Source organism: Spermophilus citellus (assembly GCF_964194105.1).
Source record: "Spermophilus citellus genome assembly, chromosome: 9".
Lineage (NCBI taxonomy): Eukaryota > Metazoa > Chordata > Mammalia > Rodentia > Sciuridae > Spermophilus > Spermophilus citellus.
This window is the reverse complement of record NC_138191.1, coordinates 100,715,474-100,742,506: the sequence shown is the minus strand read 5'-3', so window position 1 is coordinate 100,742,506 and position 27,033 is coordinate 100,715,474. Positions and strand designations below refer to the sequence as shown.

Below are 27,033 nucleotides of genomic sequence, written 5' to 3'. Positions count from 1 at the left end.
AAGGGAAACAAATGAAATCATTCCTATATTCAACCTGGCTTTCCAGATACAGAGCTGGGATATGTTTAGGTTATAATCAGATAGGAAAGAGAGCCTCCAACAAACATCTGAAACATTCAGTAGATAATCCAGAGGGTTCTCTCTATGCAGTAGGGCTAAACTGTCATCCCTACACTATGCCTGCCCTAAAAAGTTTTTAAGTAACTCTCAAAAGGATCAAGCTGTTCCACAAGTAACTTAACAGCCTGCCAGGGGAAAAAAATCTCAACAATTTTTAAAGAAATAAAACAAAATCTAAACACTTCATAATGTAGCAATCACAATTTCCAACCTATAGTGATACAAGAAATTTCTGTGCTTCTATCTAAAATTAATCCTTCAATTTATGAGCTACCTTTTCTTGATACATAAGAATATCACTCCAAAATTTATCCCTATTTTCTCCTTTATCAACTGATATGTACTAGATCATACTAATCAGGATACAAACATGCATTTCCCCTGTCTAATCAGTTTTTCTTATGCCCACTTTGTCTATCAGTTACCATTATATTTCTTTGCTCCCTTTGAGGAAAACTTATTCTTAAAAATGTTACCCACATTATATGTCTCTAATCCTCTCTTCCCATTCTCTCTTATGTCTATTTTAGCATGCTACCAAAACTGCTCTTGTCAAAGATATCAATGACCTTTACCTTCCCAGCACAATAATCAACCTTGAGTCCACAACTTACTTCCTTGACCTATCACAGTATGTTGGTTTCTTCTCCATCATAAATTCTCTCCTACAAACAATCTCGTCTCTCTCAGGTTCCTTTGCTGGTTGCTTGTTTAGAGCACTCTTAGGATCATTCCTTAATCCTCTTCTCTTCTCTTCTTGATTTATATTACTTTTTTGGTAATATTATCATGTTTCATAGCTTTAAATATTATCTATATGCCAACAATTTCTAAATGTGTATCTCCAATTCTGATTTCTCTCTCTGGACCCATATATCCATTTAGTAGCTGATTTGAATATCTGATAGGTACTTCACATTTAATCTAAAATTAAATCTCTTGTCTTCCCTTGAAAACCTGCTCCTCTAGCAGCTACCCTTATCTGTAGATAAGATAGCTTCACCCTTGCAGACACTTACGTCAAAATTCTGAAGTGATCATTGACACTTGTATTGCACATCTCCAATCCATCAGGATGTTCTCTGACTGTATTTTCACACCACTTCTTACTACATAAACTGCTATTGTAATAGTCAAACCACTATCAACTTTCACTTAGTTTACTACAAAAGTTTCCTAACTGTGTTCTTATTAGAATCTTTGGCCCATCCAGCCCTTAAAGTCTATTCTCAACAGGGAAACCAGAATAATTTTATGATATAATATATCATGTGATTACTCTGTTAAAAGCCTTTAATGTTTTTGAACTTCAGAGTCAAAAACAATGTGTTTACAATAGTGAACCAGATATCACAAAACTATCACTCCAATCCACCCACCTCTATCCTGACATACACAATTCTTTTTATTAATATATTTTTTAGTTGTTGATGGACCTTTATTTTATTTATTTGCATGTGATGCTGAGAATCAAACCCAGTGCCTCACACATGCTAGGCAAGTGTGTTACCACTGAGCCACAACCCCAGCCACACATACACAATTTTTTGACCTCAGTCTCTATGGCCCTGTGCTACTCTGCTTACTCAGCTTTAATAACACAGTCTTTTCTGCTGTACTTCTAAAAATCAGGAATGTTTCCAAGGCTGCAGTCTTAGGACAATGGCTATTCCCTGTTGTAGAAACATTCTTCCATATATTTATATAGCCAATTTCCTTAACTTCTTTGCCTTTGATCAAAATGCAGCCTTCTCAATGGGGCCTACCATGATGACTATTAAATTTGTTCTCCTTCATATACATCCCTCTTATTTTCCTCTACTTCTTTTCTATAGCAATTATCACATTCTGATATCTGACTTAATTTACTTATGAACTGACTTATACTATGTTTGTCTTTCTCCTTGCCTCCAACCACATACTTTGAATACAAACTTCTCAAATGCTAGCATGTTTTTACATCTTGATTACTATACACCCAGTACTTAATAGAGAGGCATCCATTAAATATCTTGGATAGACAACATATCATTCCTAACTATTAGGTCTATCAGGTCTTGATGTATTTTAATAAAGTTTTATAATTTTTCTCAGAAAGGTTATATCCCTATTACTCTTGGGTATCTTAGCTGTTTTTTGTTCTCATAACACATGGAATTTTTATTGTATTTTCTAATTTATTATTGCTGATAAATATGAAAATTTTAAATTATACATTGTATTACTCTGATCAAAATTAATTCTGTAATAAAATACCACAGACATGGAAGCTTATAAACAACAGAAATCCATTTCTTATAGTCCTGTAGGATATGAAGTCCAAAATCAAGGAACCAGCAGATTCCACATCTGGTTTCCATATCTATTTCCTAGTTCATTGAAGTCCAAAATCAAGGAACCAGCAGATTCCACATCTGGTTTCCACATCTATTTCCTAGTTCATCTCTGTACTGTGTCCTACTATAATGAAACAGGAAAAGCAGATATCTTGGATCTCTTTTTTATAAAGTAACTCAATCAATAAATGGGATCTTTTTAAAAAGCATTCCAATCCTTTAGGAGGGCTCCATCCTCCTGACCTAATCCCTTGCCAAAGGCCCAATCCCCTAATGCCATGACTTTGGAGTTAAGATTACAAAAAATGAATTCTGGGGAGATTCAATCTGAGATATAAGACACATATTGATATTGTATCTTGGAACATTGATCAGTTCTGTATTCTAATATTTTGTCTAGGTTCTTTTAGATTTTATTTTAGCCAATCATGTAACCACAAGTAATTATAATTATGCATCTTTCTTTCTAATCATCATACCACTTATCTAATTACCATGTCACATTGCATTAGAGACTTTATTTCAAATCTGAAAAGTATGTCATGAGTTCATCCTTTTCTTTTTCCTAATTTTAAAGTGAATGATTTTAACGTTTCATCATTATGTATAATATTTGCTCAATCTCTTGGAAGAGAGTCCTCATTGGATTAAGAAGCTTCTTTCTCACCCTAGTTTTCTATGGGTTTTAGTTTGAATGGGAAGTAAATTTTAGCTATTAATTTTTTATACAGTTATTGGGATGATGTTTGAAAGGGGGAAGAGAGCAAAAGATTAAGAGAGAAATATTTGGAACAACAAAATATAAATTAAAAATAAGCAAACATAAGAGTAAATATGTTTAAATTAAATTTGAATTTAAAATTGTAGTACTGGAAAGCTATTACTGTTTTCTATTCTATTTTACTCCTATTCTCTTCCTTTTCAAGGAAGGTTTACAGTAATTTCTTCTAAGTACTAGGATTACGGTTTTGAGGGTATTATTTTTTCCTTTTTTCCAATATTTCTCTATGTATTCCAAATTTCCTACAGTGACAATTTCTACAATGACTACCTAGGTACAAGTCCTGTGACCGTGAGTAAGTTATGCTATTTGTCCTTTCTGTTTTCAGTTTCCTTGTCATGTAAAAAGGGTGGGTGGTAAAATAGTATTTACTCAAAAAATTGTTTTAAGGATTGAATTAATTAATTAAAGTAAATTATGAGAAAAGTACCTATAATATGAAGGTATTCAGTAAATGTTAGCTATTACTACAACTTGAATGACAGAAAAAATTATAAGCAGTTTTCTGTTTTGTAGAAGTATCATTACAAATACATTACTAATAAGTGCTAACATTTATTGAGCACTACTTATGTATTACTACATGCACTAAGCACTGAATTAGGTGTTTCATATGCATTGTTACTTATAATTCTTATGTCAATCCTATTAATTACTACTATTAACATCATTCAGTAATGTAGAAATTGATAATATTGCTAGATAAATAGATTGAAGATTTTCCCAATGTCACAAAGATTGTAAGTTGCAGAGTTGCTTACAACACACCTTGGTCTAATAGAGTTCATTACATTTTGCCTGGTAATGATTAGGATAATTAGTAATAGACTTTGAATGAAAGAGGAAAAAAGGATAAGTAAGAGGAAAAGGAAAAAATTTAAATACACGTACATAAAATGTGTGAGTGTGTGTGCGTGTATTGTGTGTGTGTGTGTGTGTGTGTGTGTTTAAACTGTATTATAGCTAATAGAAATCCAGGAAATGCCTTTTTAAAGAAACAGTCTCACTAAATTTCCCAGGAAGCACTGAACTGCTAGGATGAAGCAATTCTCCACCCTCAGCCTCTCTCTCAGGTAGCTGTAACTTCAGGTGCATGCCACCACACCTGGAACAGGATATGTATGCTTCATTATTCTGTTTTTCATACCACATAGGACATTCTCTTGACATACTCAGATAAAACATGATCGATGAGTTGAGAAAAAAGTGAAAATAAAGTGGATCTGTTTTGCTATCTCATGTTATTGCTAGAATGCAATTAATTTTTTTTTAATAGAGGTCTGAGACACGGCATCATAACCCATTTATCTGTGAGGTTTCAAAGTGAGAAAAAAGAAACAATTTTCTCTGGATGTGTGAACATCTAAGTTCTTAAACAATTCACAGCAAAATATTCAGGAAAAGTCATCTCATTCACTGCTATATCCAGGAGAAAAAAAGGTGGTATTAACTTTTGGGCAGCAATTTAGAAATATGCATAAAGGTCTCCAAAATATACATATCCTTGACCATCAGTTCCCCTCTTAGGAATTTCTCCTAAAGGAGGAAAACAAATTTTGGTAATATCACCTGAATAAAGATGGTCACTACTATTCATAACATCATTTAATAGAAAATAATTTTTACACCCAAGAGTATGAAAGTAGACCAATAATAAATAGCTATTGGAGAGCCAAGTTTATCAAGTTTTTTAGAATTTTTTATTTGTTCTATTGAGTTATATTGACAGTAGTATGTATTTTGACACATAACATATACATTATCAAGTTTTTAATGATAGAAAATTGCTGTGATATGTTAAGTTTCTTTAGAAGCAAGACATTATGTGTGTATATACACACATATTCATATACATATATAATTAAACTATATTATATATAATTAATTAAAGTTTAACTACACATATATGTGTTTGTATAGTTTAATTTTGATTATTCTCCAAAAATAAAACAAAGTAAATAAGCCTAGAAATAAATGTGGTAAAAATTAATAGTATTTCCTTCTAGCCAGTAAGATCATGGGTGTGTGTGCTTTTTCTCTGCTTCTAATAATTATATTTTCCAAATCACTACACTGAGCATTGGCTACTTTCTAAATGGAAATTAAATGCAAATAGATAAAAATACTATCAAGAAAACAGAGTTTAAACAGTCCACGTATACCACTTTATTTCCTCTTATTGGTTAAAATTTTATCATAAGTATTATAAATTTCAAAGATTTGCTTTCACATCACACAAATGTTATACTGCATCAGTAATAAATTTCCACATAAGAATATTTAAATTTTTTTTTTCAGAGAGAAAATGACTGTTTCATAAAGGTTTCCAGACGTTCATTGACTCTTACAAATACACTATTTAGCAACTATTTTGGAGGGATTAATACATTGGTCCTGAGATAGAGTACAACAGGTTCCAAGCTTTTATTGCTTCTTAAAACCATCAAAGAAATTAATTCCAAAGCTAGATCTGCGTATACAATGTACTTCATGCTTCAATTTTTAACATTCATTTAATCGAGTCAGCCTGTGATGACTAATATTTTTTTCTCTGCCACTACCATGCCCTAAATAATGTTCTTGACTAGATTACATTCATGCAGCTCTCATTTTAAAGGAAATTGAAGAGAGATGAAAAAGATTATAGGAAGAGACATTATAAAACCAGACCTCACAAGTCAAAGTTAATAGTAAAACCATTCTCTTTCATGTAGACACCATGAAAACAAATATCCTGTGAGCTAGGCATATATATTGTATCTATTCAGTAGATCTTATGCCTTCTTGAGACAGATTTTCATAACTATATAATATGATTACAGTTAATGAAACAGTGGCCCATAGAAAGAGTCTGATAAAGCATCAGGATCCTGGAAACCAGATGAACATGTTTATGATTTCTAATGGTAACACGGTTGGATAGCACTGGGTATGTACATAGAACCCAGAAAAACAGAGAAGATATTATTTCCAAAAACATTAAAAATATGCATCCAGAAAACATACTCAACTCCCTTATTAGAATAACCCTTGGAACACATTCATGTCTCTTGCTATTTAATTGATAGGCAAGATCGCCATAAAGGCAGTATAGTTTTAACAGGTAATGTGCAAGTTACAACACTATGACTATGACATTATAAATAATAAAAATAATATCCCTATAAGCACATTATAAGAGTAAATAAGAAAATTTTAAATGCATGAGTAATTTGTCTAAAAAACTATCTCAGGTGTTGTAACTAAAGGAACACATTTCTCTCAACTCCCTAATCACTGCATCCTCTACTCCCCTCCTTACAAGAATAAGCTGTAGAAAAACAATCTTTATAGAGATTACAGTGAAAGAAAAACTAGACCAGTAATGAATGTGACTCAAAGTTAAAGAAATAGTATAATTTCAGAGCTTCAGCTAAGTTTCTATTTAGTAAAGGGCATAATGATGCTAGATAATTCTGTTGTTAAAAAGTAACCAGCCCCATTCTTAGGCATTAGTGGGTTCCCTGGATGCAGTAGGCCAGCTGAACAATGTACATAGGCTGTGCAAAAAAGAAGAAAACAGAAATCTCTTTTACAAATTTAGAAATCTTGGCAGATTATACTGACTCTAAGTAAATGTTGTCCTTCATTCACATGAATTAACTATACTCCAGAGTTATGTTTTTATTTTCAGAGATGTGTGTATCTGACAACTATAAGTTACTGACATTAAGCAGGAACACCAATGGTAGATTGAGAAAGCACATTTTTACCTCATGATAACAAGAGGTTTTTATAAGGCCCAATTTTGAAATGTGAAGACTCAATCTAATACATGTGGCTAACACCTCCTATTATAAGTTATAGTCTAAACACAGCAGCAAGGACTTTCAGAAATACACTTTGAAGATTATTGATTATTTTGTTGAAACTGAAGGACATCCTAGTGTCAGGCAAACTCATATAGGTAAAATGTGGGTTTTCTTAAGGTCAGGAGAGAGGAGAAATATGATTTCTTTTTAATTGTGAAAAATAGAAAAAGAAACTTTGTCATTGGAGACTAAGTAAAACTAAGAAGCACACCTAGGAACTAAATTTGTCCTTGAGGGGGTCTCTATATAGAATTTAACTCTTTATTTCTACCATTGATCCTAAAATTCTTTGATAAGTCATACATGGCAAACAATATACAAGGATCTCTCTGATGTTTGATTCCTTCCAATTAGCCCCTAAACTTCAGTAACATTGCATATTCTCCATTCCTGTGGTAGTGGTGTTGCAGAGAATTACAATAATTAGTAGTACATTGAAATGGCTATACCCATCTTTTGCTGAAGCCAGTATGCCAAAAACAGAATTGTGTCCAGGAAGACTCGGAGTTTATAAATTCTGACACTGACAATGCCTGATACCCAATTCAAGTTACAGCTGAGAGAAATGGAGAGAAGCAGCCAACCAGGTGAATGGCAAGCAGGATGGATTTACATGAGAGGAAATTAAACAAACTCATTAATTTCTCCCAAACACACTACAAAGACAACCTGAACTAAGAAGGTAAATGTTGGTTTATAAAGCTATGATTTCATCTACTTAAAAGAAACATAAAATCACTATATGTGCAACGTTTGTATTTTTCATGATTGATTATCTCAATATAACAGAATGAGAACTGATTCTTAGGATTACATTTTTCAAAAAAAATTAGTTGTAGATGGAGACAATAACTTTATTTCATTTATTTATTTTTATTGGTGCTTATGATCAAACCCAGTGCCTCACATGTGCTAGGCAAGCGCTCTACCACTGAGGTACAATCCCAGCTCCTTAGCATTAGATTTTTACTAATTTTTTATTCAAATCACATGTGTTTATCTCTCCATTTTCATTCATATTCTCATGTAAAACAAGATTTGAAATGGGTTATAAAAACATGCACCACTAGAAACAAGCTGAAGAAATCAGGGTTACTGGCAGATTAATACATTCAGAATTTTTCAAAAGTTAGTACACAGAAACACAACAAAAATATTTTCCATTATCACTAAGAGAGGGGCTATAAAATATGTTCTGAGTTTCCCAGAAGTCAAAGCAAAAGGAAAATGGCATCAGTTACAAGAATCATATTGTCTAAAAAATATAAACTTGCTGTTGTACAGGAAAATAACAGCTTTTTCTGAAACTAAGACCTATGAGAAATGCCTTTCATACGTGTTTACAAAGAAGAAATAATAAACAATAGCATTGTCTATAAAAATAATAGCAAGTCACTTCCCATGTTTCTTTATAGTGTCCCTTAAGGAATCCTAGCATATGTTAATGGTTCAATCAATAATAACACTTAAAATATTTGTATTATTTTTAAAAACATCAGATAACAAAAGTCAGAATACCTTCCCTATTTCTCTTTATCTCCTGGGGTGGGGGGGCACTATCATTGCTAAAGATATCCAAGAACATAGTCTAATATTGACTTAGTATTTTGATATTCCTAAAAAAAACAAAAGTATATTCTTCTTACCAAAAACACATTGAAATTTTCCACTACTTCTCTCACCTGTGATTCTTTCACATTTTCAACAGTAAAGTTGAACCAGACTCGGAAGCGCGGATTACAGGTGTCTGGCCTAATGAACAGATCATACTCGAACTCGGAGACCTGCTCCACCCTGCCAAGGTTACCTGGTTAAAAAAAAAAAATTAAGACAACTTTAATAGAAGTTTATGTTGTTATAAGCATCAATTGGACAACAATAGATAGAGAACAAGTCTGGAAATCAGAAAACCTGAGTTCCAATTCAACAGGTTTACTATGTGATAATAAGTAAGTTATTCACCTTCTCAGGGTCTCATTTGCAAAATGAAGACGATATTGAATTATATAACCTCTAAGGTTTTTTCAGGAGTAACCTTCTTTAACTGCATGATTCTAGGGTTGATCAGACAGTGATCCAAGATAATAACATAACCCTTCAAAACCACACCAATTAACTTTAGGTTATTTTATCTCTTCTCATTATTTATTTATTGCACTCTACAGGACCAGAACAGTTAGGTCCAGCTAAGTATACACATATCGAAAACTTGCCTTGATATCAAAGTATAAACATGAGCAAATTAGAACCAAAGACTATCATCTTATTTTATCTACTTTAATTGTATTCAGAATTCCAAGGGAGATTCCTCAATTAAATTGATTCTTTCAACTAATTCCACCCCAAAACATTTACTAAACCTTCTGTTGTCAAAGGCATAGTATTTACTACACAATGACTATACATGTGGAGTCAGAAGATTTGGGTTGGTTTTAGTTTTGTCACTCACTGGATGACCTTCCTTTGTCACTTATGTTTCCTCAAAGTGAGAATCAGATTAATTGAAGTATGAACGTTTTATACTTATATTAAACACAATTAGTTTTAATCATTTTGCAGTTACTATCAACATTAAATTTAGTACAAAAACAACATTTTCTGAGAATTTCTGTTATATACTGTCTTAAACACTAGTGTACTAGGCTATTTAATCCTTAATTATTTTTATAAGTCTGTTGTTAAAAAGATAATTCTGTGGTTAAAAAGTAATCAGCCCCATTCTTAGGCATTAGTGGGTTACAGATTACAGCAATCTCTGTTGTTATTCCCAATTTACATACAAGGCATAGATAAATAAATAACTTGTTCAAAACTGTACAGCAAGTAATGAAGTAAAAGTCATAATTGGGTTTTGAATTCAGGCAATATAACGCTGACCACTAGACAGAGCTGATATAAATAATAAAGAGATATATAAATTAAAAGTACATTATAAGTTACAATGTTTAATAAAATTACTATCCTTAAATAAACAAGTAGAAAAGGTAAAATTTTTCCCTCTAAAAGTTCATGATCTAAAAATTAAATATTGGCTGCCCTAGACACCCCTGCCCAGTCCAGAGGTCTCTTCTCTGGGCACAGCCTTGGTTACTACAGACGCTGCTTCTGATGCTACCTCCGTGGAACTGGAAGTCTCCTGTCAATCAACTGCCACCTGCACCACTGCCACCTTTGCTGCTGCCTCTGATTCCACTGCTGCCAGCCTGAAGTCACCTGGAGGTCTCTTTCTGGGTGCTGCTTGCACAGAAGACATCATTGCCCCTGATGCAACTGAAGCTGACACTGTTGCTGAAACCCCAGAGACCTCTTGATGAAGCCGCCCCCACAGCTATAGTTGTAGCTGCTAGTGCTGTAGCCACCGCTGCCTGCTGCCAAAAACCACCACCACTACTGCTACTACTACAGCCTAAAAGACTTCTCTGGGGGAGATTCCAGGTTTGGTTGCACATGGTTGCACCCATCTGGGGACACCAACCAGGGCCTGGGGCCTGGGTGCCAGCAGGTTTAGCACCACAAAGCCTTTATCTGGGGACTCTAGCTGGGACCTGCAGGTATAGTGTGGAGGTGCCTCCAGGTTTGGAGGAGCCTGGAGTCTTCCTATTGAAAGGGCTGGTGGCCCTTGTCTTGCTGCTGCATCTCGGGGTTGCTCCTTTGCATGAGTGTATCCCTTGTGGTCTCTCTGCAAGTAGGAGCAGCATTGAGATCTTGGGACTGCAGCGTGGCCTATCCTGAGGTATCTGAAGCCCAGACGGGTGGGATAGAGACTGGGTTTATGAGGCCTGATCTGGGTTCGGTGATCCCAAGAGACATCAGAAACAGGGCTAAGAAACTGTTGAACACTAACAGAAACAGTTCAACTTTCCAGGAAAATTTATTTTATTTTTCTATTCACTAATCTCTGTACCATATTTGGAACAGGATGTTTTTTATGCATCAGTATGTGGAAGACAATGATATATGAATGGTGTTTTGCACTTTTATTGATTTTTTTCTCTTTGTGTACTTCCTCTCTCTTGTCTATTTTCTTGGATTTTCTTTCCAAATTTTCTCCAACCAACAGCCAATCTCTGTTGGCTCCTCTTCCACTCTTCCCATGATTTTTTACATCTAGCTTCTCTCTTCCTCCCAAAAGAATATTGTGTGCTACCCTACCTCTGTTCTCTCATCCACCATTTGAAATTGTAAACCATTTTAACAAATTTTCTCTTTGTACTATAGCTAGATATTGAACTCACTATTTTGGCTTAATGCAAGAAAGCAGTAGATGTCTTAGTGGGAGCTATTAGGCTTAAGGCTATGTATTGTTTACGCTGGGTGCTATTGATATTGGTCTTACCATTAAAGGCGAGGTGCTAGAAACCTTCAGGGACACTATAGGTCTACAGGGTAGAAGTTATGCTGGCTTAGATCCATACTTCTAGATGGGAAAACACATTAACAACATGAAAAAAAAAGGGAATAAAGTGCCCCCCAAAAATCAAAATGCTTCATCAACAGAAGCAACTGATAACACAGTAGAAGAAATGACCAACAAGGAGTTCAGATTGTACATAGTTAAATTGATATGTGAAGTAAAGAATAGTATTAGGAGTGAAATCAAAGAAAAATATAGGAAGTGAAATAACACTTTAATAAAAAGTTAGAGATCATGAAAAAAATATCAGAAATCCTCGAAATGAAGGAATAAATAAATCAAATTATAAATTCAATAAAAAGCATCACCAACAGACTAGACCACTTGGAAGACAGAACCTCAGACAATGAAGACAAAATATATAATTTCGAAAGTAGAGTTGAACATGTGGAGAAGACGTTAAGAAACCATGAACAGAACACCCAAGAATTATGGGATAACATGAAAAGATCGAATTTAAGAGTTATCGGAATAGATGAAGGAGCAGAGATACAAACCAAAGAGATGCACAATCTTTTCAATTATATAATAGCAGAAAATTTCCCAAAACTAAAGAATGGAATGGAAAATCAAATACAAGAAATTTACAGGACACCAAATGTACAAAATTACATCAGAGTCACAACAAAACACATTATAATGAGAATGACTAACACAGAGAATGAAGATGAAATCTTAAAGGCTTTGAGAGAAAAAAAAATCGAATTATATAATGGGAAACCAACTCGGATCTCAACTTATTTCTCAACCCTGAAAGTTAGGAGGTCCTAGAATAATATATTTCAACCTCTAAAAGAAAATGAATTTTATATCCAGCAAAATTAAGTTTCAGATAATGAAATTAAAACATTCTATGATAAACAAAAAATAAAAGAATTCAAAACTAGAAAGCATACACTATGAAGCATTCTCAACAAAATATTTCATGAGGATGAAGTGAATAAAAAGTAAAAACCAGAAAAGGGATGATCTACACTAAAGGGACATTCAACAAAATGAGAAACTAAGACAAATCAAAAAACCAGAAATAAATCAAAATGACAGGGAATACAAATCATATCTCAATAATAACCTTGAATGTTAATGGCCTAAACTCATCAATCAAAAAACACAGATTGACAGATTGGATTAAAAAGCAAGACCCAACAATATGCTGTCTTCAAGAGACTCAGATTATGGGTAGACTTCTACAGGTTGAAAAAGAAAGGATAGGAAAAAAAAACTTATCACTCATATGGATTGCATAAACAAGCAAGGGTTTTCATTCTCATTTCAGATAAAGTAGACCTCAAACAAAGATAATCAGAAGAGACAAAGAAGAACATTTCATATTTCTTAAGGGAAGTATATATAAGCAGGACATAAAAATCATAAATATTTATGCCTCAAACAATGGAGCATCTGTGTACATCAAACAAACCCTTCTCAATTTCAAATAGACCACAATAAAATAATACTTTGACACACCTCTCTCACTACTAGATGGATCTTTCAAACAAAAACTAGATAAGAAAATTATAGAACTAAATAATATACTCAATAATTTAGACTTAATAAATATATAGAGAATATTTCATCCATCAATGAGCAAATATACTTTTTTTCTCGGGGGAATATGGCTCCTTCTCTAAAACAGACCATATCTTATGCCACAAAGCAACTCTTCGTAAATACAGAAAAATAGAGATAATATCCTAGATTTTATCAGACCACATGAAATGAAATAAGAAATCAATGATAAAATAAAAAATATAAACTATCGTTAAAAAAAGAGACTAGATAATACACTATTGTATTAGTAAAAGAAATAAAATTGAAACAAAAAAAATCTTAGAGATAAATGAGAACACTAATACAACATATCAAAATCTCTGAGACAATATAAAGGCAGCACAAAAAGGAAAGTTTATTGCATTGAGTGTATTCATTAAAAGAATAAAAAGTCAACAAATAAATGGCCTAACACTACTCTTAAGGCCCTACAAAAAGAAGAACAAATCAACACCAAAAGCAGTAAAAGACAAGAAATATTTATATGAGCGCTGAAACCAATGACATTAAAATCAATGATAAAACAAAAGAAACAATTGAAAAAATTGACAAAAAATTGGTTCTTTGAAAAACTAAATACAATTGATAAATCAATGGCCATGCTAATGAAGAGAAAAAGAGGGAAAACTCAAACTACTAAATTATGAGATGAAGAAAAATATAAAACAATGGCTATATCTCAAATACAGAAGATAATTAGAAACTATTTTGAAATTTATACTCCAATAAAATAGAAAATATTAAAGATATTGACAAATTTCTAGAGATATATGACCTAACCAAACTGAACAAGGAGGGCATACACTATTTTAACAGATCAATTTCAAGTAATGAAATAGAAAGCAAAGCCCAGGACCAGATAGTTTATCAACCGAGTTCTACAAGACATTCAAAGAAGAATTAACACCATACATCTCAAAGTATTCCATGAAATAAAAAAGGATTTCCAAACACATGCTCTGGGGCTAATATCACTCTAATACCAAAACCACACAAAGACACATCAAGAAAAGAAAACTTCAGACCAATATCCCTGATGAACATAGAGCAAAAATTCTCAATTAAATTCTGGCACAAACCATACAAAAAATATTAAAAAGATAATACAGCATGATCAAGTGGGGTTCATCCCAGGGATACAGGGTTGGTTCAACTGCAGAAATCAATAAGTGTAATTCATCATATTAATAGACTTAAAAACAAGAATCATGATCATGTCATACTTGACAAAGGTGTCAAAAACATTCACTGAAGAAAAGGTAGCCTATTCAAGAAATGGTGCTGGCAAAACTGAAAATCCATATATAACAAAATGAAATTAAACCACTATCTCTCACCCTGCACAAAAATCAACTCAATGTGGATCAAAGACGTAGGCACTAGAATAGAGACCCTGTGCCTAATAGAAGAAAAAATAGGCCCAAATCTTGACGTCAGCCTAGGATCTGAATTCCTTAAAAGACTGCTAAGGCACAAGAAGTAAAATAAAGAATCAATAAATGGAATGGCTTCAAATTAAAAAGCTTCTTCTTAGCAAAGGAAACAATAATGTGAGGAGAGAGTCTACAAATTGGGAGAATATCTTTACCACTTGTATCTCTGATAAAGCATTAATCTCTAGGATATATAAGCAACTCAAAATACTTAACATCCAAAAACAAATAACACAATCAATATATGGGCAAAGGTACTGAACAGACACTTCACACAAGAAGAAATTCAATTGATCAACAAAATATATGAAAAAGTGTTCAATACCTCTAGCAATTACAAAAATGCAAGTCAAAACTACTCTAAGATTTCATCTCACTCCTGTCAGAATGGCAATCATAAAGCATACAGGTAACAATAAATGTTAGTGAGGATGTGGGAAAAAAGGTACACTCATACATTCCTTGTAGGACTGCAAATTGGTACAACCACTATGGAAAGCAGTATGGAGATTCCTCAGAAAATTTGGACTGGAACCACCATTTGACCAGGGATCCCACTCCTCGGTTTATATTGAAAGGACTTAAAATCAGGATACTACAATAATGCAGCTATGCTATGTTTATAGTAGCTCAATTCATAATAGCTAAACTATGGAACCATCCTCGGTGTCCCTCAATAGATGAGTGTATAAAGAAAATGTGGTATATATACTCAATGGAATATTACTCAGCTTCAAAAAAGAGTGAAATTATGGCATTTGCTAGTAAGTGGATGAAGTTGGAGAATATCATGCTAAGTGAAATAAGAAAATCCCACAAAACCAAAGGCCAAATGTTTTCTCTAATATGCAGATGCCAATTCACAATAAGTTGGGCGCACTAGAGAAGAATAGCATTAAATCAGATTAGGTAGAGAGAAGTGATGTAATGAGAGTGGACGGGATGTGGGGATAGGAAAGATAGTCGAAAGAAATAGTCATTATTACTTTATGTACATATTTGACTACATGATCAACATGATTCTGCAACATGCACACTCAGAAATATGAGAAATTATATCCCATCTATGTATGATGTATCAAAGTGTATAAATGCATTCTATTGTCATGTATAACTAATTAAAACAAATAAAAAATTTTTAAAAATAAATATTTACATACATTTTAATATTCAAGACAGAAGGTTTTTACTTTATTTTTAATATTGGAACAGTATAAATAAGTTCTAACAAATACCATATCTTAAAATTGCTGTTGCATATAGTATCTATAACAATACAGCAGACGTGTCCAGAAATGTACACTTTTAAAATAATTTGACACAATTTATATTATTAAATACTTGTCAGGAACCAATGATGAATAAACTGAAACCCAGAAATGTTTAGTACTCTCTTTATTACATGTTTTAAAACATCACAAAAAAAAAAACCTTAAAGACTTTTGACTCCAAAATATTGCTCTTTCAAATATACCATAACTGCAGCCAGTTCATTTATTCATCCATTTAATGAGTTATTCATCAAAAAATTACTATACTATGTGCTATTAAATAAGCAAGAGAATAAATGAATGAGGTATTATCTTTGTGCTCACTGAGGCAAAGAATAAGCATCTGATCTTTGGTTTTCTGTTAATAAGTTGAAGTTTTCCACCATTTCTGTGAGGAATATTCTCTGTGTAAGTGTATAAACAACACTTTCCTCATATTTTCTGAAATATTTCAGCAAAGTATCAGGTTATAACAATCCAGAAATATCTACATGAAAGTAAGCTAACATTATTATGAATTTCCCTTCCATGTAAATGAAAGGCAACGAAAGAAAGCAAAGAACAATCTAAAACACATAAAAAATTCAACAAAATACAGGATATAAATTTTAAACCCAAATATAGCACTAAATATATTAAATTTAAATTGGTTAAACATTATAATTAATACAAAATGGATAAACCTGGAGCACATTATGCTAAGTACAATAAACCAGACTCAGAAAGAAAACCACTTATATGATATCACTTTTATGTGCAATCTTTTTGGAAAAAAAAGGCAAATATATAAAAATAATTAGTAGAGAGGTGGTTACCATAAGTCTCAGGCTGAGAGAGAAAATGGGGGAAATAAGTTAAAAGGTATAAAGTTACAGAATTGTAGTTAAGTAGGTCCAGATATGCAATGTATATCATTATGATAATAGTCAATATTGTACAGCATACTGGAAATTTTCTAGGGGTAGATTTTAGATACTCTTACAACACAAAGACATATAAGAGTGAGAAACTATGTGATATGATGGATATGTTAATATACTCAACTATGTATAAATATTTCAAAACATCATGTGATCCATCCTAAATACTTATAATAAAATAGTTTTAAGTAAAAGGCAAATGTTTTATTGTGGATATGTTGCTTATAATATAAACTATACATTAAATGCACAAAAAGATTGAAAAAAATGAAAAGTTATAGCAGCACAACACTATCAATAAGAAATATACCACAGAGATAAATTTTAAGAAATATTACTAAAAATGAGCAAGGATGTTTCCTGTTTTAAGGAAGATTTACTCAAGAATCAATAAATGGGATGGTATCAAGCTAAAAAAAAAAAAAGCTCCTCTACAGCAAAGGAAACAATCAAGAATGTGAAGAGAGAGCCTACAGAATGAAAGAAAATATTCGCACCTCAGAGCATTAATCTCTGGGATATACAAAGAACTCAAAAAACTTAACACACATAACACACACACAAAACCAAATAACCTTATCAATAAATGTGTAAAGGAACTGAACAGACACTTCACAGAAGAAGAATACAAACAGCCAACAAATATATGGAAAAATGTTCAACATCTCTAGCAATGAGACAAATTCAAATCACAACTACACTGAGATTCCATCTTACTCCAGTCAGAATGGCAATTATCAATAATAAGAACAATAGTAAGTGTTGGCAAGGATGTAGAAGAAAAGGCATATTCATACATTGCTGGTGGGACTGCATATTGGTGCAACCACTATGGAAAGCAGTATGAAGAACCCCCAGAAAACATGGAGTAGAACAACTATTTGATATTCTTATCCACTCCTCAGTATATACCCAAAGAACTTAAAATCAGCATACACATCAATGTTTATAGCATCTCAATTCACAATATCAAAGCTATGCCAACCTAGATGCCATAAATTAATATTACTCAGCCATAAAAAGAATGACTTTATAATATTTATCGATACATGGATGGAACTATATACTATTGTGCTAAGTGAAATAAGTCAATTCCCCCAAAAAACAAAGGCTGAATGTTCTCTCTGATATGTCGATACTAACACATACATGTGTGTGGGGGTAGAACAGAAGTTCATTGAATTAGACAAAAGGGAATGAAGGTAAGGTAAAGAGATGGGAATAAGAAAGACAATAGAATAAGTAGGACAAAACTTTCTTATGTTCATATATAAATGCATGACCAATGAATCTCCACATAATGTACAACTGCAAAAATGGGATCCTAATTAAAATAAATTGTACTCCATATATATATATATATATATATATATATATATGTCAAAATACACTCTACTGTCATGCATATCTAAAAAGAAAAAATTTTCCTTAACTTCAAAAGAAAGAGTAATTTAACTAACAACCTATAAAAATACTTAAAAGTAAATATCCATAATAATAGGTATTTAAGACATATCACCAAAATTTGACAAGATTAAAAAATGGCATAATCTAGAATCCTGGTGAGATATTTAAGATACCAATGCCACTAAATAAATTTTTTTTTCAATAAAAAGAGACAATTTGAAAATATGACTTTATAATCTATCCACATTTAATTATAAAACACTTGACGTTTATAATACTAAACAATATAAATTCATTTCAAATGCACATTCTACTACACTTCTCAAAAATGATTATATGCTGGTCCATAAAGCAAGTCTCTACAAATTTCAAAGGTCTTATACTGTGTATGTTCTTTTATCATAGTAATATTTTTAACTAAATTATGTTCAATATTCAACAATCAAAATTTGTGGGATGCAGCAAATCCTTTATAAGATGTATATTCACAGTGATATAGACAGACAGATGGATATGATTGATTTTCTTGGATTTCTGCATCTTTTTTAGAGTGAGTGAATCATGCCTCTATTTTTTTTTTCTGGTGCCAGGGATTGAAATCAGAGGCATTCGACCACCGAGCCACATATCCCGCCCTATTTTTTGTATGTTATTTAGAGAAAAGATCTCACTGAGTTGCTTATTAGCACTTCGCTATTGCTGAGGCTGACTTTGAACTCGCAATTCTCCTGCCTCAATCTCCCAAGCTTTTGGGATTACAGGTGTGGGCTACTGCACCAAGCTTATTTTAAAATATTTTATTTTGAAAAATTAAAAATAGCATTTTCAAAATTAAACAAAAAAGCAGAAGCAAGCAAATAGAAAAGAACATGAACGTTTAATTCAAAGAAATTGAAAATATAAAAGAAATTAAAAATGTAAAAATTGGCTGTTTTAATAATACTTTTAATATTAACAAACTCCATCAAAGTTCACAGACAAAAAAGAAGAAACTAATTTTTAAAAAATTTTAAGTGACATCAGCAAGATGGTAGAATAGTAGGTTCTGGCTCTTGTGTCCCCAAAGAAACATTGATTTAGCAAACATCTTTGGACAACTATTCCTTTATGAGAACTCCAGAATCCAAATGACAGGTTGCAGCATAATACTGGGAAAGCACAGAATTGAGAATAGAAGTATTCAAAAGGTAAAAAGTATATTTTACTTTACCCTATTACCCTTACTCCAGATTAGCACAGTAGAGGCCAGAGAAAGATCCTGTTAGCCTGTAATTTTTCCAATGGAGAAATAAAGAGTGAAATGAGCATCTGATTCATGAGTCTGTGGCGGCACTTAGTAAGGGATCATCTTCTGACATGTCTAATCTAGAGCACTGAGGGAATAAAAATAACTAGAGTTTGTTTCTCTTGAATAGAAAAGCATCACAGGAAAAGAAATATCAGTAGCTTTTCCATTCAAGAGAAACAAACTCTGAAAAAGAAATCAGGAAAAAAAATTCCATTAACAACAGTCTTTTAAAAATATCTAGGAATAAACCTAACAAAGAAGGTAAAAGATCTCTGCAACAAAAATTATACAATGATAAAAAACCAAAGACTTTAAATACTCTGAAATATAAAAGACCTCCCAAATAGAAAAAAATAGAAAGACCTCTCATATTCATGAATTTGGAGAACTGATATTGTTAAAAGGGCCATACTACCAAAAGCAATCTATAGATTCAGTGCAATCACCTTCCGTTTACATAGGTTACATCCGCCAACTGAAGCAGAGAATAGTTTCACTTCAAATTCAGATTTCACTAACAAAATAAACAGGGAAAAACAACAGAACAAAACAAAAATGCTGGCCAGAATGTGCAAAAAAGGAAACACTATACACTGATGTTGGGAATGTAAACTAGTATAGTCAGTATAGAAAAGAGAATAGAGGATCCTCAAAAGAACTAAAAAATAGAACTACCCATGTGACCCAGATAGACCACTTCTCAGTATATGGTCAAAATGAAATGAACCCAGCATACCAAAGAGATACCTAAAGAATTGTTTTTATTGGAGCCTTATTTATAATCACCAGTATATGGAATCAGTCTAAGTGCCTGTCAACTGATGAGTGAATTCTATCTGTAAATCACTTTTGGTAAGTGTACATTTTAACAATATTAATTATTCCAACTCATGAACAAGAGATGTCTTCCTATTTATATGTGTCCTCTATAATTTCTTTTATCAGTGTTTTATAATTTTAATTGTATAAGGGTTTACTCCTTATTTAAGTTTATTTCTAGACACACACACACACACACACACACATTCACATATATTGTAAATGGGATTACTTTCTTAATTTCTTTTTAAATAATTCATTATTGGCATGTATTGAGATACAATACTTGTATATCTAATTTATTATTTTATCTTAAAAGAATGTTGAATTTTATCAAGTGTTTTTACTGAATGTATTGATATGCTCATATGTTTTGTTGTCAAGAATCAATGAATGGAATGGTATCAAACTTATTAATAAGCTTCTTCACTGCAAATGAAACAATCAAGAATGTGAAGAGAGCACCTACAGAATGGGAGAAAATCTTTGCCACCTGTACCTCAGATAGAGCATTAATGTCCAGGATATAAAAACAACTTAAAAAATGCCAAAAAAAACCCCAAATAACCCAATCAATAAATGGGCAAAGGAATTGAACAGGCACTTCACAGAAGAAGAAATATAAATGGTCAACAAATATATGTTCAACATCACTAGTAATTAGAGAAATGAAAATTAAAACTACACTGTATTTCCATCTCATGCAAGCTAGAATGACAATTATAAAGAATACAAATAACAAACAAATTTTGTCAAGGATGAGGGGGAAACACTCACTCATTCATTGCCAGTGGGACTGAAAATTGGTGCAACCACTCTGGAAAGCAATATGGAGATTCCTCAGAAAACTTGGAATTGAACCAGCTATCCCACTCCTTGGTCTACCCCAAAAGGACTTAAAATCAGCATATTATGAACCACATTAATGTTTATAGCATCTCAATTCACAATAGTTAAGCTATGGAACCTATGAACCCTTTAGTGGTATACATACACAATGGAGTATTACTCAGCCATAAAGAGAAATAGAATTATGGCATTTGCATGTAAATGGATGGAACTGGAGACTAACCTGCTAAGTGAAATAAACCAATCCCAAAATACAAAGGTCAAATTTTCTCTCTGATGTTCTGATGCTCATTCACAATAGGCAGGGGAGTGGGGGAGGAAGATGGGAGGTTCACCAGATTGGGTAGTGGGGGTTGGGGAAGACAGCAGGGATGGGAATGCAAAAAAAGAGTACAATAAATCAGACATAACTTTCCTATGTTCATATATGAATACATGACCAGTGTAACTCCATATCATATACAACCACAAGAATGGGAATTTATACTCCATATATGTATAATATTTCAAATCACATTCTATTTTCATGTATCACTAAAAAAAACAAATTAAAAAAATTCAAAGAAGAGTATAAGGAGCTCTCACAAAAAAAAGCCTCTCTACAAAAATGTGTAAATTTTGTCCTATTTTCAGAAAAGAAAAACTTCAAACTAATATATTTCCCTTTATATTTTCTAAAAAGTTCTGTTTTATTAATCTTTTTTTTTACATATCTTACCCAAGAGCTTTTGATCTGAAAACTATCTTAAATTATCTAATAAGAAGACAAGGAACAGGATGTAAGATAATCTAAATTAAAATATCCATTGGAACTGGTAAATTGGCCTGGGGTTTTCCTTGCAATTGGCCCTCTACAACTACTTTCAGTTACAGTTTATTGTGGAAGAAGAAAACCCAAATCAAATGAGAAACAATCATTGAAATGTGAATTAAAGAGAAGGAGCTTCTGAAAATAAGGAAAAAAAATAAACACCTCATTGGGCTAAAAATCCAGTGAAGAGTATGACTTTCCCTTCCTTTGCAGCATATTCATTTCCAAAATCTCACCTGATTTATGAAAATAACTACACTGATTGAAATTCTTGGATAGGATAGATCCTCTCAGAAAATAAAGTACTCATCTATGTGAGAGAAATAGATAAATAATAATTTAGATTTCTGGATAAGGCAATTTACCAAATTGTTCCTACTTCCCCTGTGTGTGTGTGTGTGGAAACAAATTTGTAATCCTGGCTCACATTAAAAAGAAGCCTTTAAGGAAATCCAACATGGCGGCGGGCACGGAGAGATCAAATCTCTGACCTCTTCAGCTGTGTGGGCATAGGGAGTCGTAAACTGTCTAAATGCTGTTTGCTCAGGATCACTAGGCAATGCAGAGCTGACATGGATCTGGGGAGAACAGTCCAGGCCTCTCAGAACACACACCGAGCTGGGATTGGCTTCATTCAAGCTCTCGTTCGCCTGTTTCTCGCAGCCAAACCGCTATGACTAAGCACTAACGATCCCGCCGAAACAACTGGTCAGCCCTTCTGATCCTACGGAAGTAAATGCCAACCAAGCCTTCATAGGCAGTGGCCACAGGATTGAAACGGTGATTGGGAGAGACAGTCAGGACCCACCCATTGCATTGGTCACCCAGCAAAGGGAACGAACTGTCACCATTTGCATGGGATACCACCATGACAGAGAACTGACGTCACCAAAACACGGTGGAGGAGATAACTTCATTGAAACCAGCGGCGACAGGTGTGTAATCCCCTAGCCTTCCCTTTCCACACAGCAGGGAAACCTTAAGGGCCCCTCCCCCCTCCCAGCTCTCCCGGGAGCGCGATAACCAGAACGAGGGAATCAGGAGTGGCGCAGGACACGCGGCACGTAACTCCCGGCTACCGCTCCCACCAGTGCTGACAACTGAGGTCCCTTGCACCAGCTACCGGGGGTGTGGCTACCGGAGGGCAAGCAAATTCGCTGGGGGTTCTCAGCCCCAAGCTCTACAAACTTAGGGTCTGAGGGAATGGCAAACAGGGAGAGTGTGCCCAGGCGTTCATGAAAACAGAGCTCCCAGGAGCAGCAGACCTGGCTTGTAGCCAATATTGTGGTGAGCATCACCAGTGAGCAGGGCCTGGCTTGAGGAAAAGAGGGGAAGTGTCTAGACACAAGAGAAGGCCCTAGGCACCCAGGATTGGAGACCCGCCCAGTCTGGAAGGAAGAGCTGCTGCACAGTGATTGGTTACCGCCTATTGAGATGAGAAGCTTGGCCTAGTGGGCACAGCTCCACCTACTGGAAGAGAAGTTAATCAAACTCTAAGACTGAATTTATTAATTTTTTTTAATTTGGGTTTTTTTTCATTTTCATTTTTTTGTTGTTGTTTTGTAAATATTTTTTTTAATTTTTTTAAATTTTTTTATTATTTTATTTTATTTTTTTTAATTTTAATTTTCATTTTTTATTATTATTTGTCTTTTCATTTCTTTTCAATTCTCTTATCTCCCCTTCCTTGAATTCTATCTGCTTACTCTCATTCTCCTTAATGACTTCTTCCCTTCCCTTCTAATACCTTTTCTCCCAAGCATCAAATAAATTTATAGGAGTAAACAGTAACTCAGCAGTCAAACAGAACAAGAAGTAACATGAGCAGCATGAAAAAGCAAGGAAGAAAAGGAGTACAAACAATGAAGGACAGCCTAAATATTCAGGAGGACCTAGAGCCATCAGAAAAATGGTCATATAAGGAACTCAAGGAATAGCTTAGACAGTTGGAATGGAACCCTAAAGAGGATACGAGACAGCAAATTCAAATAGTGAAAGAATACATTGAAAATGAATTACATAAACAGATAAAAGAAGAAGTTAAGCATCTTTATCAGGAGATAGAGATTATAAAAAAATCAAACAATAATTCTAGAAATGAAAGAAACTATAAACCAAATTAAAACTCAAATGAGAGTATCACTAACAGAGTGGAGCAAATAGAAGCCAGAATGTCAGATAATGAAGACAAAATATTTCATCTTGAAAAGAGTCTAGCCAACTCAGAATGGCTGGTTAAAAATCACAAGAAAAACATCCAAGAAATATGGGATAACATAAAAAAAACAAATTTAAGAGTCATCGGGATAGAGGAAGGCACAGAGATTCAAACCAAGGGAATGAGTAACCTGCTGAATGAAATAATTACAGAAAACTTTCCAGAAATAAGAAAGGAAACGAATATACAAATTGTAGATGCATACAGGACACCAAGCACACAAAATCACAGTAGACCAACGCCAAGACACATTGTTATGAAGATATCCAATATACAAAACAAAGAGAAAATATTAAAAGCTACAAGAGAAAGGAGGCAGATTACATTCAGGGGTAAACCAATAAGGTTAACAACGGATTTTTCATCACAGACGCTGAAAGCAAGAAGATCCTGGAACAACATATTTCAAACACTGAAAGACAATGGATGCCAACCAAGAATTCTGTATCCAGCAAAATTAAGCTTCAGGTACGTGGGATTAAAGAAAGTATTTGGGATTCAAAGCCTGGTGGAGTACGTGAATTTTGCGGCAGAACGTGAATTTCCCCAGAACGTGTTTGTAGAGGGCCTGTGTGAGTTCGAGAATAAAGAATTGCTGTTTGAATCTACAAGATGTGTGGTGGCTCGTGATTTTATGCCCAGCCAGACTGAGGCAGGTGGTATAGGAAGGGAAGATGGTATGAAGAATTTTTTAAAGAAATGTCAGGATTATGATTTCCATGGATATCTAAAATGGCAATATTCAATAACCACTAAAATTTTTATTTACTTATTTTTATTATTTATTTTATTTTTATTATTTATATTTTCTCATTGCAATACTTGGGATTGAACTCAAGAAGTGTTCTGCTTCTGAGCTGCATTCCAAGCCCTTTTAAAAATCATTGTTATTTATTTATTATTTATTTATTTATTTGGGGGATTGAACCCAGGGGTGCTCTATTTCTTAGCTATACCCCCATTCCTATTTTTTTTTATTTTGAGACAGTGTCTCACTAAGTTGCCTAGGCTGCTTCAGTCTCCCAAGTTGCTAGAATCAGATAGGCTTGTGACAACTTACCTGGCAATAACCATTATTTTTTCCCATAAGATTGTGTATATAGATGTCCTTCTGTCATGTTTTAGATATAAGGTGTACCTCAAATTCTCATGTGTGAGATAATGCAAAAATTTTCAGAGGTGAAATGATTAGATTATGGCAGCCTAATGAGTGCATTAATCCACTGCCATGGATTAACTGAGTCAAAATTGAAGACAGGTAGGGTATGGCTGGAAGAAATAGGTCACTGAGGGTATGATTTTAATATTGATATTCTGTTACTGGTAAACAGAGTTCTCTCTTTCTGCTGCCTGCTTGACATGTCCTGAGCTGCTTTCGTCCTCTAAGCCCTTCAGCCATGATGTTCTCCATCAGCTTGGCTCAGAGATCAAGTCAGCTAACCATGGACTAAAATTCTGAATGAGCCAAAATAAACTTTAACTCCATTTAGTTGTCAGGTCCTTTGGGCATAGCAACAACAATGCTGAATAAAATGTCCCCTTATTCATGAGGGATACAATCTAAGAACCCCACTAGATGTTGAAAACTTGTAGATGGTATTTACCATAAAATTTAATGCCTTTTCCATCATAACTAAGCACTTAACACACACTGTTGCCACAGCTTTTGCCATTTGAGGTATGAAGCTAAATGGCATGTACTTCCTTTTAGTTCTCCACAATTTCACAGATTCTTTTTTATCATAGATATTATGGTTTAGATTGCTCATGTGTGAGACAGTGTAAGAAGGTTTAGAGGTAAAATGATTGGGTTATGAATGTCTTACCCAATCAGTTAATTCATTAATCCCCTGACAGAATTAACTAAGGGGTAACTGAAGGCAGGTAGAGTGTGGATAGAGGAGGTGGGTCATTGGGGCATGCCTTTGAGGTACATAGTTTGAATTTGTAAGTGGAGTGTCTCTCTCTCTCTCTCTCTCTCTCTCTCTCTCTCTCTCTCTCTCTCCCTCCCTCCCTCCCTCCCTCCCTCTCTCTCTCTCCTTTCTTATCATCATGTGAATGGCTTCCCTCTACTACATACTTCCACCAAGATGCTGTGTCTTACCTTAAGCCCTAAGAAATGAAGCTGGCCTTCTATGGACTGAGACCTCTGAAACCATGAGCCCCTAAATAAACTTTTCCTCCTCTAAAATTGTTCTTCTCACATCTTTTGGTCACAGTAGCAAAAAGATGACTGAAACAATAGATTTTAGAAACCTCAACACACAATTTTTTCCTTACTAAGTAAAGGTTTTTTACCTTTTTACTTAACAGAAATACTTTATGATTTCTCATTTGCATATCTGAATTGCCAGCATCACCACAGTTGTACTTTGGGCCATTATAAGAGAAGGTAACTTGAACACTGCTATACCTCAACAGTCAATCTGATAATAAAAAGTCTATTAAGTGACTAATAGGCAAAAAGCATATAAAGCCATAGATATTCTTGACACAGGGAGGATCCATAACCCTGACAGGATACAGCACAATGGTGTAAAATTTAATCATGCTATTCAGAATGCCATACAATTTAAAACTTATAGATTGTTTATTTCTGAAACTTTCCATTTAATATTTTCAGACATAAATTCACCCTAGTAACTGAAACTTGCAAAAAGTAAAGCCACAGGAAAAGGGACACTAAGGTAGTAATAATAATTCATGATTTGGAAGAAAAAAGAAGTCTCATTTCTTTATCAACAACAAAAGCATTAAATAGAGTGTCTCTTTCCACATAGTAAGAACAACCTGAAAATAATATATTAAGATTCTTTGAGGCCTGATTGTGGCTCAGTGGTAGAGTGCTCGCCTAGCATGTGCAAGGCCCTGGTTGGATCCTCAGCACCACATAAAAATAAATGAATAAAATAAAGGTATTGTGTCCACCTACAATTAAAAAATAAATATTAAAAAATAGAATCT

The 27,033-nt window shown here is 33.7% G+C and overlaps 1 protein-coding gene across 2 annotated transcripts in view; it reads right to left on the bottom strand.

The window, feature by feature from the left end:
• The window catches only part of AGBL4 (AGBL carboxypeptidase 4), a gene marked incomplete at both ends in the record, with an annotated part of 1,419,693 nt that overhangs the window by 1,141,553 nt on the left and 251,107 nt on the right, over positions 1-27,033 (bottom strand). For both annotated transcript variants that reach the window (XM_081307152.1, XM_081307151.1), the window contains one exon: positions 8,771-8,895. In XM_081307152.1, the coding sequence (XP_081163278.1) occupies positions 8,771-8,895 (125 nt within the window). The remainder of the gene's footprint in view (positions 1-8,770; positions 8,896-27,033) is intronic.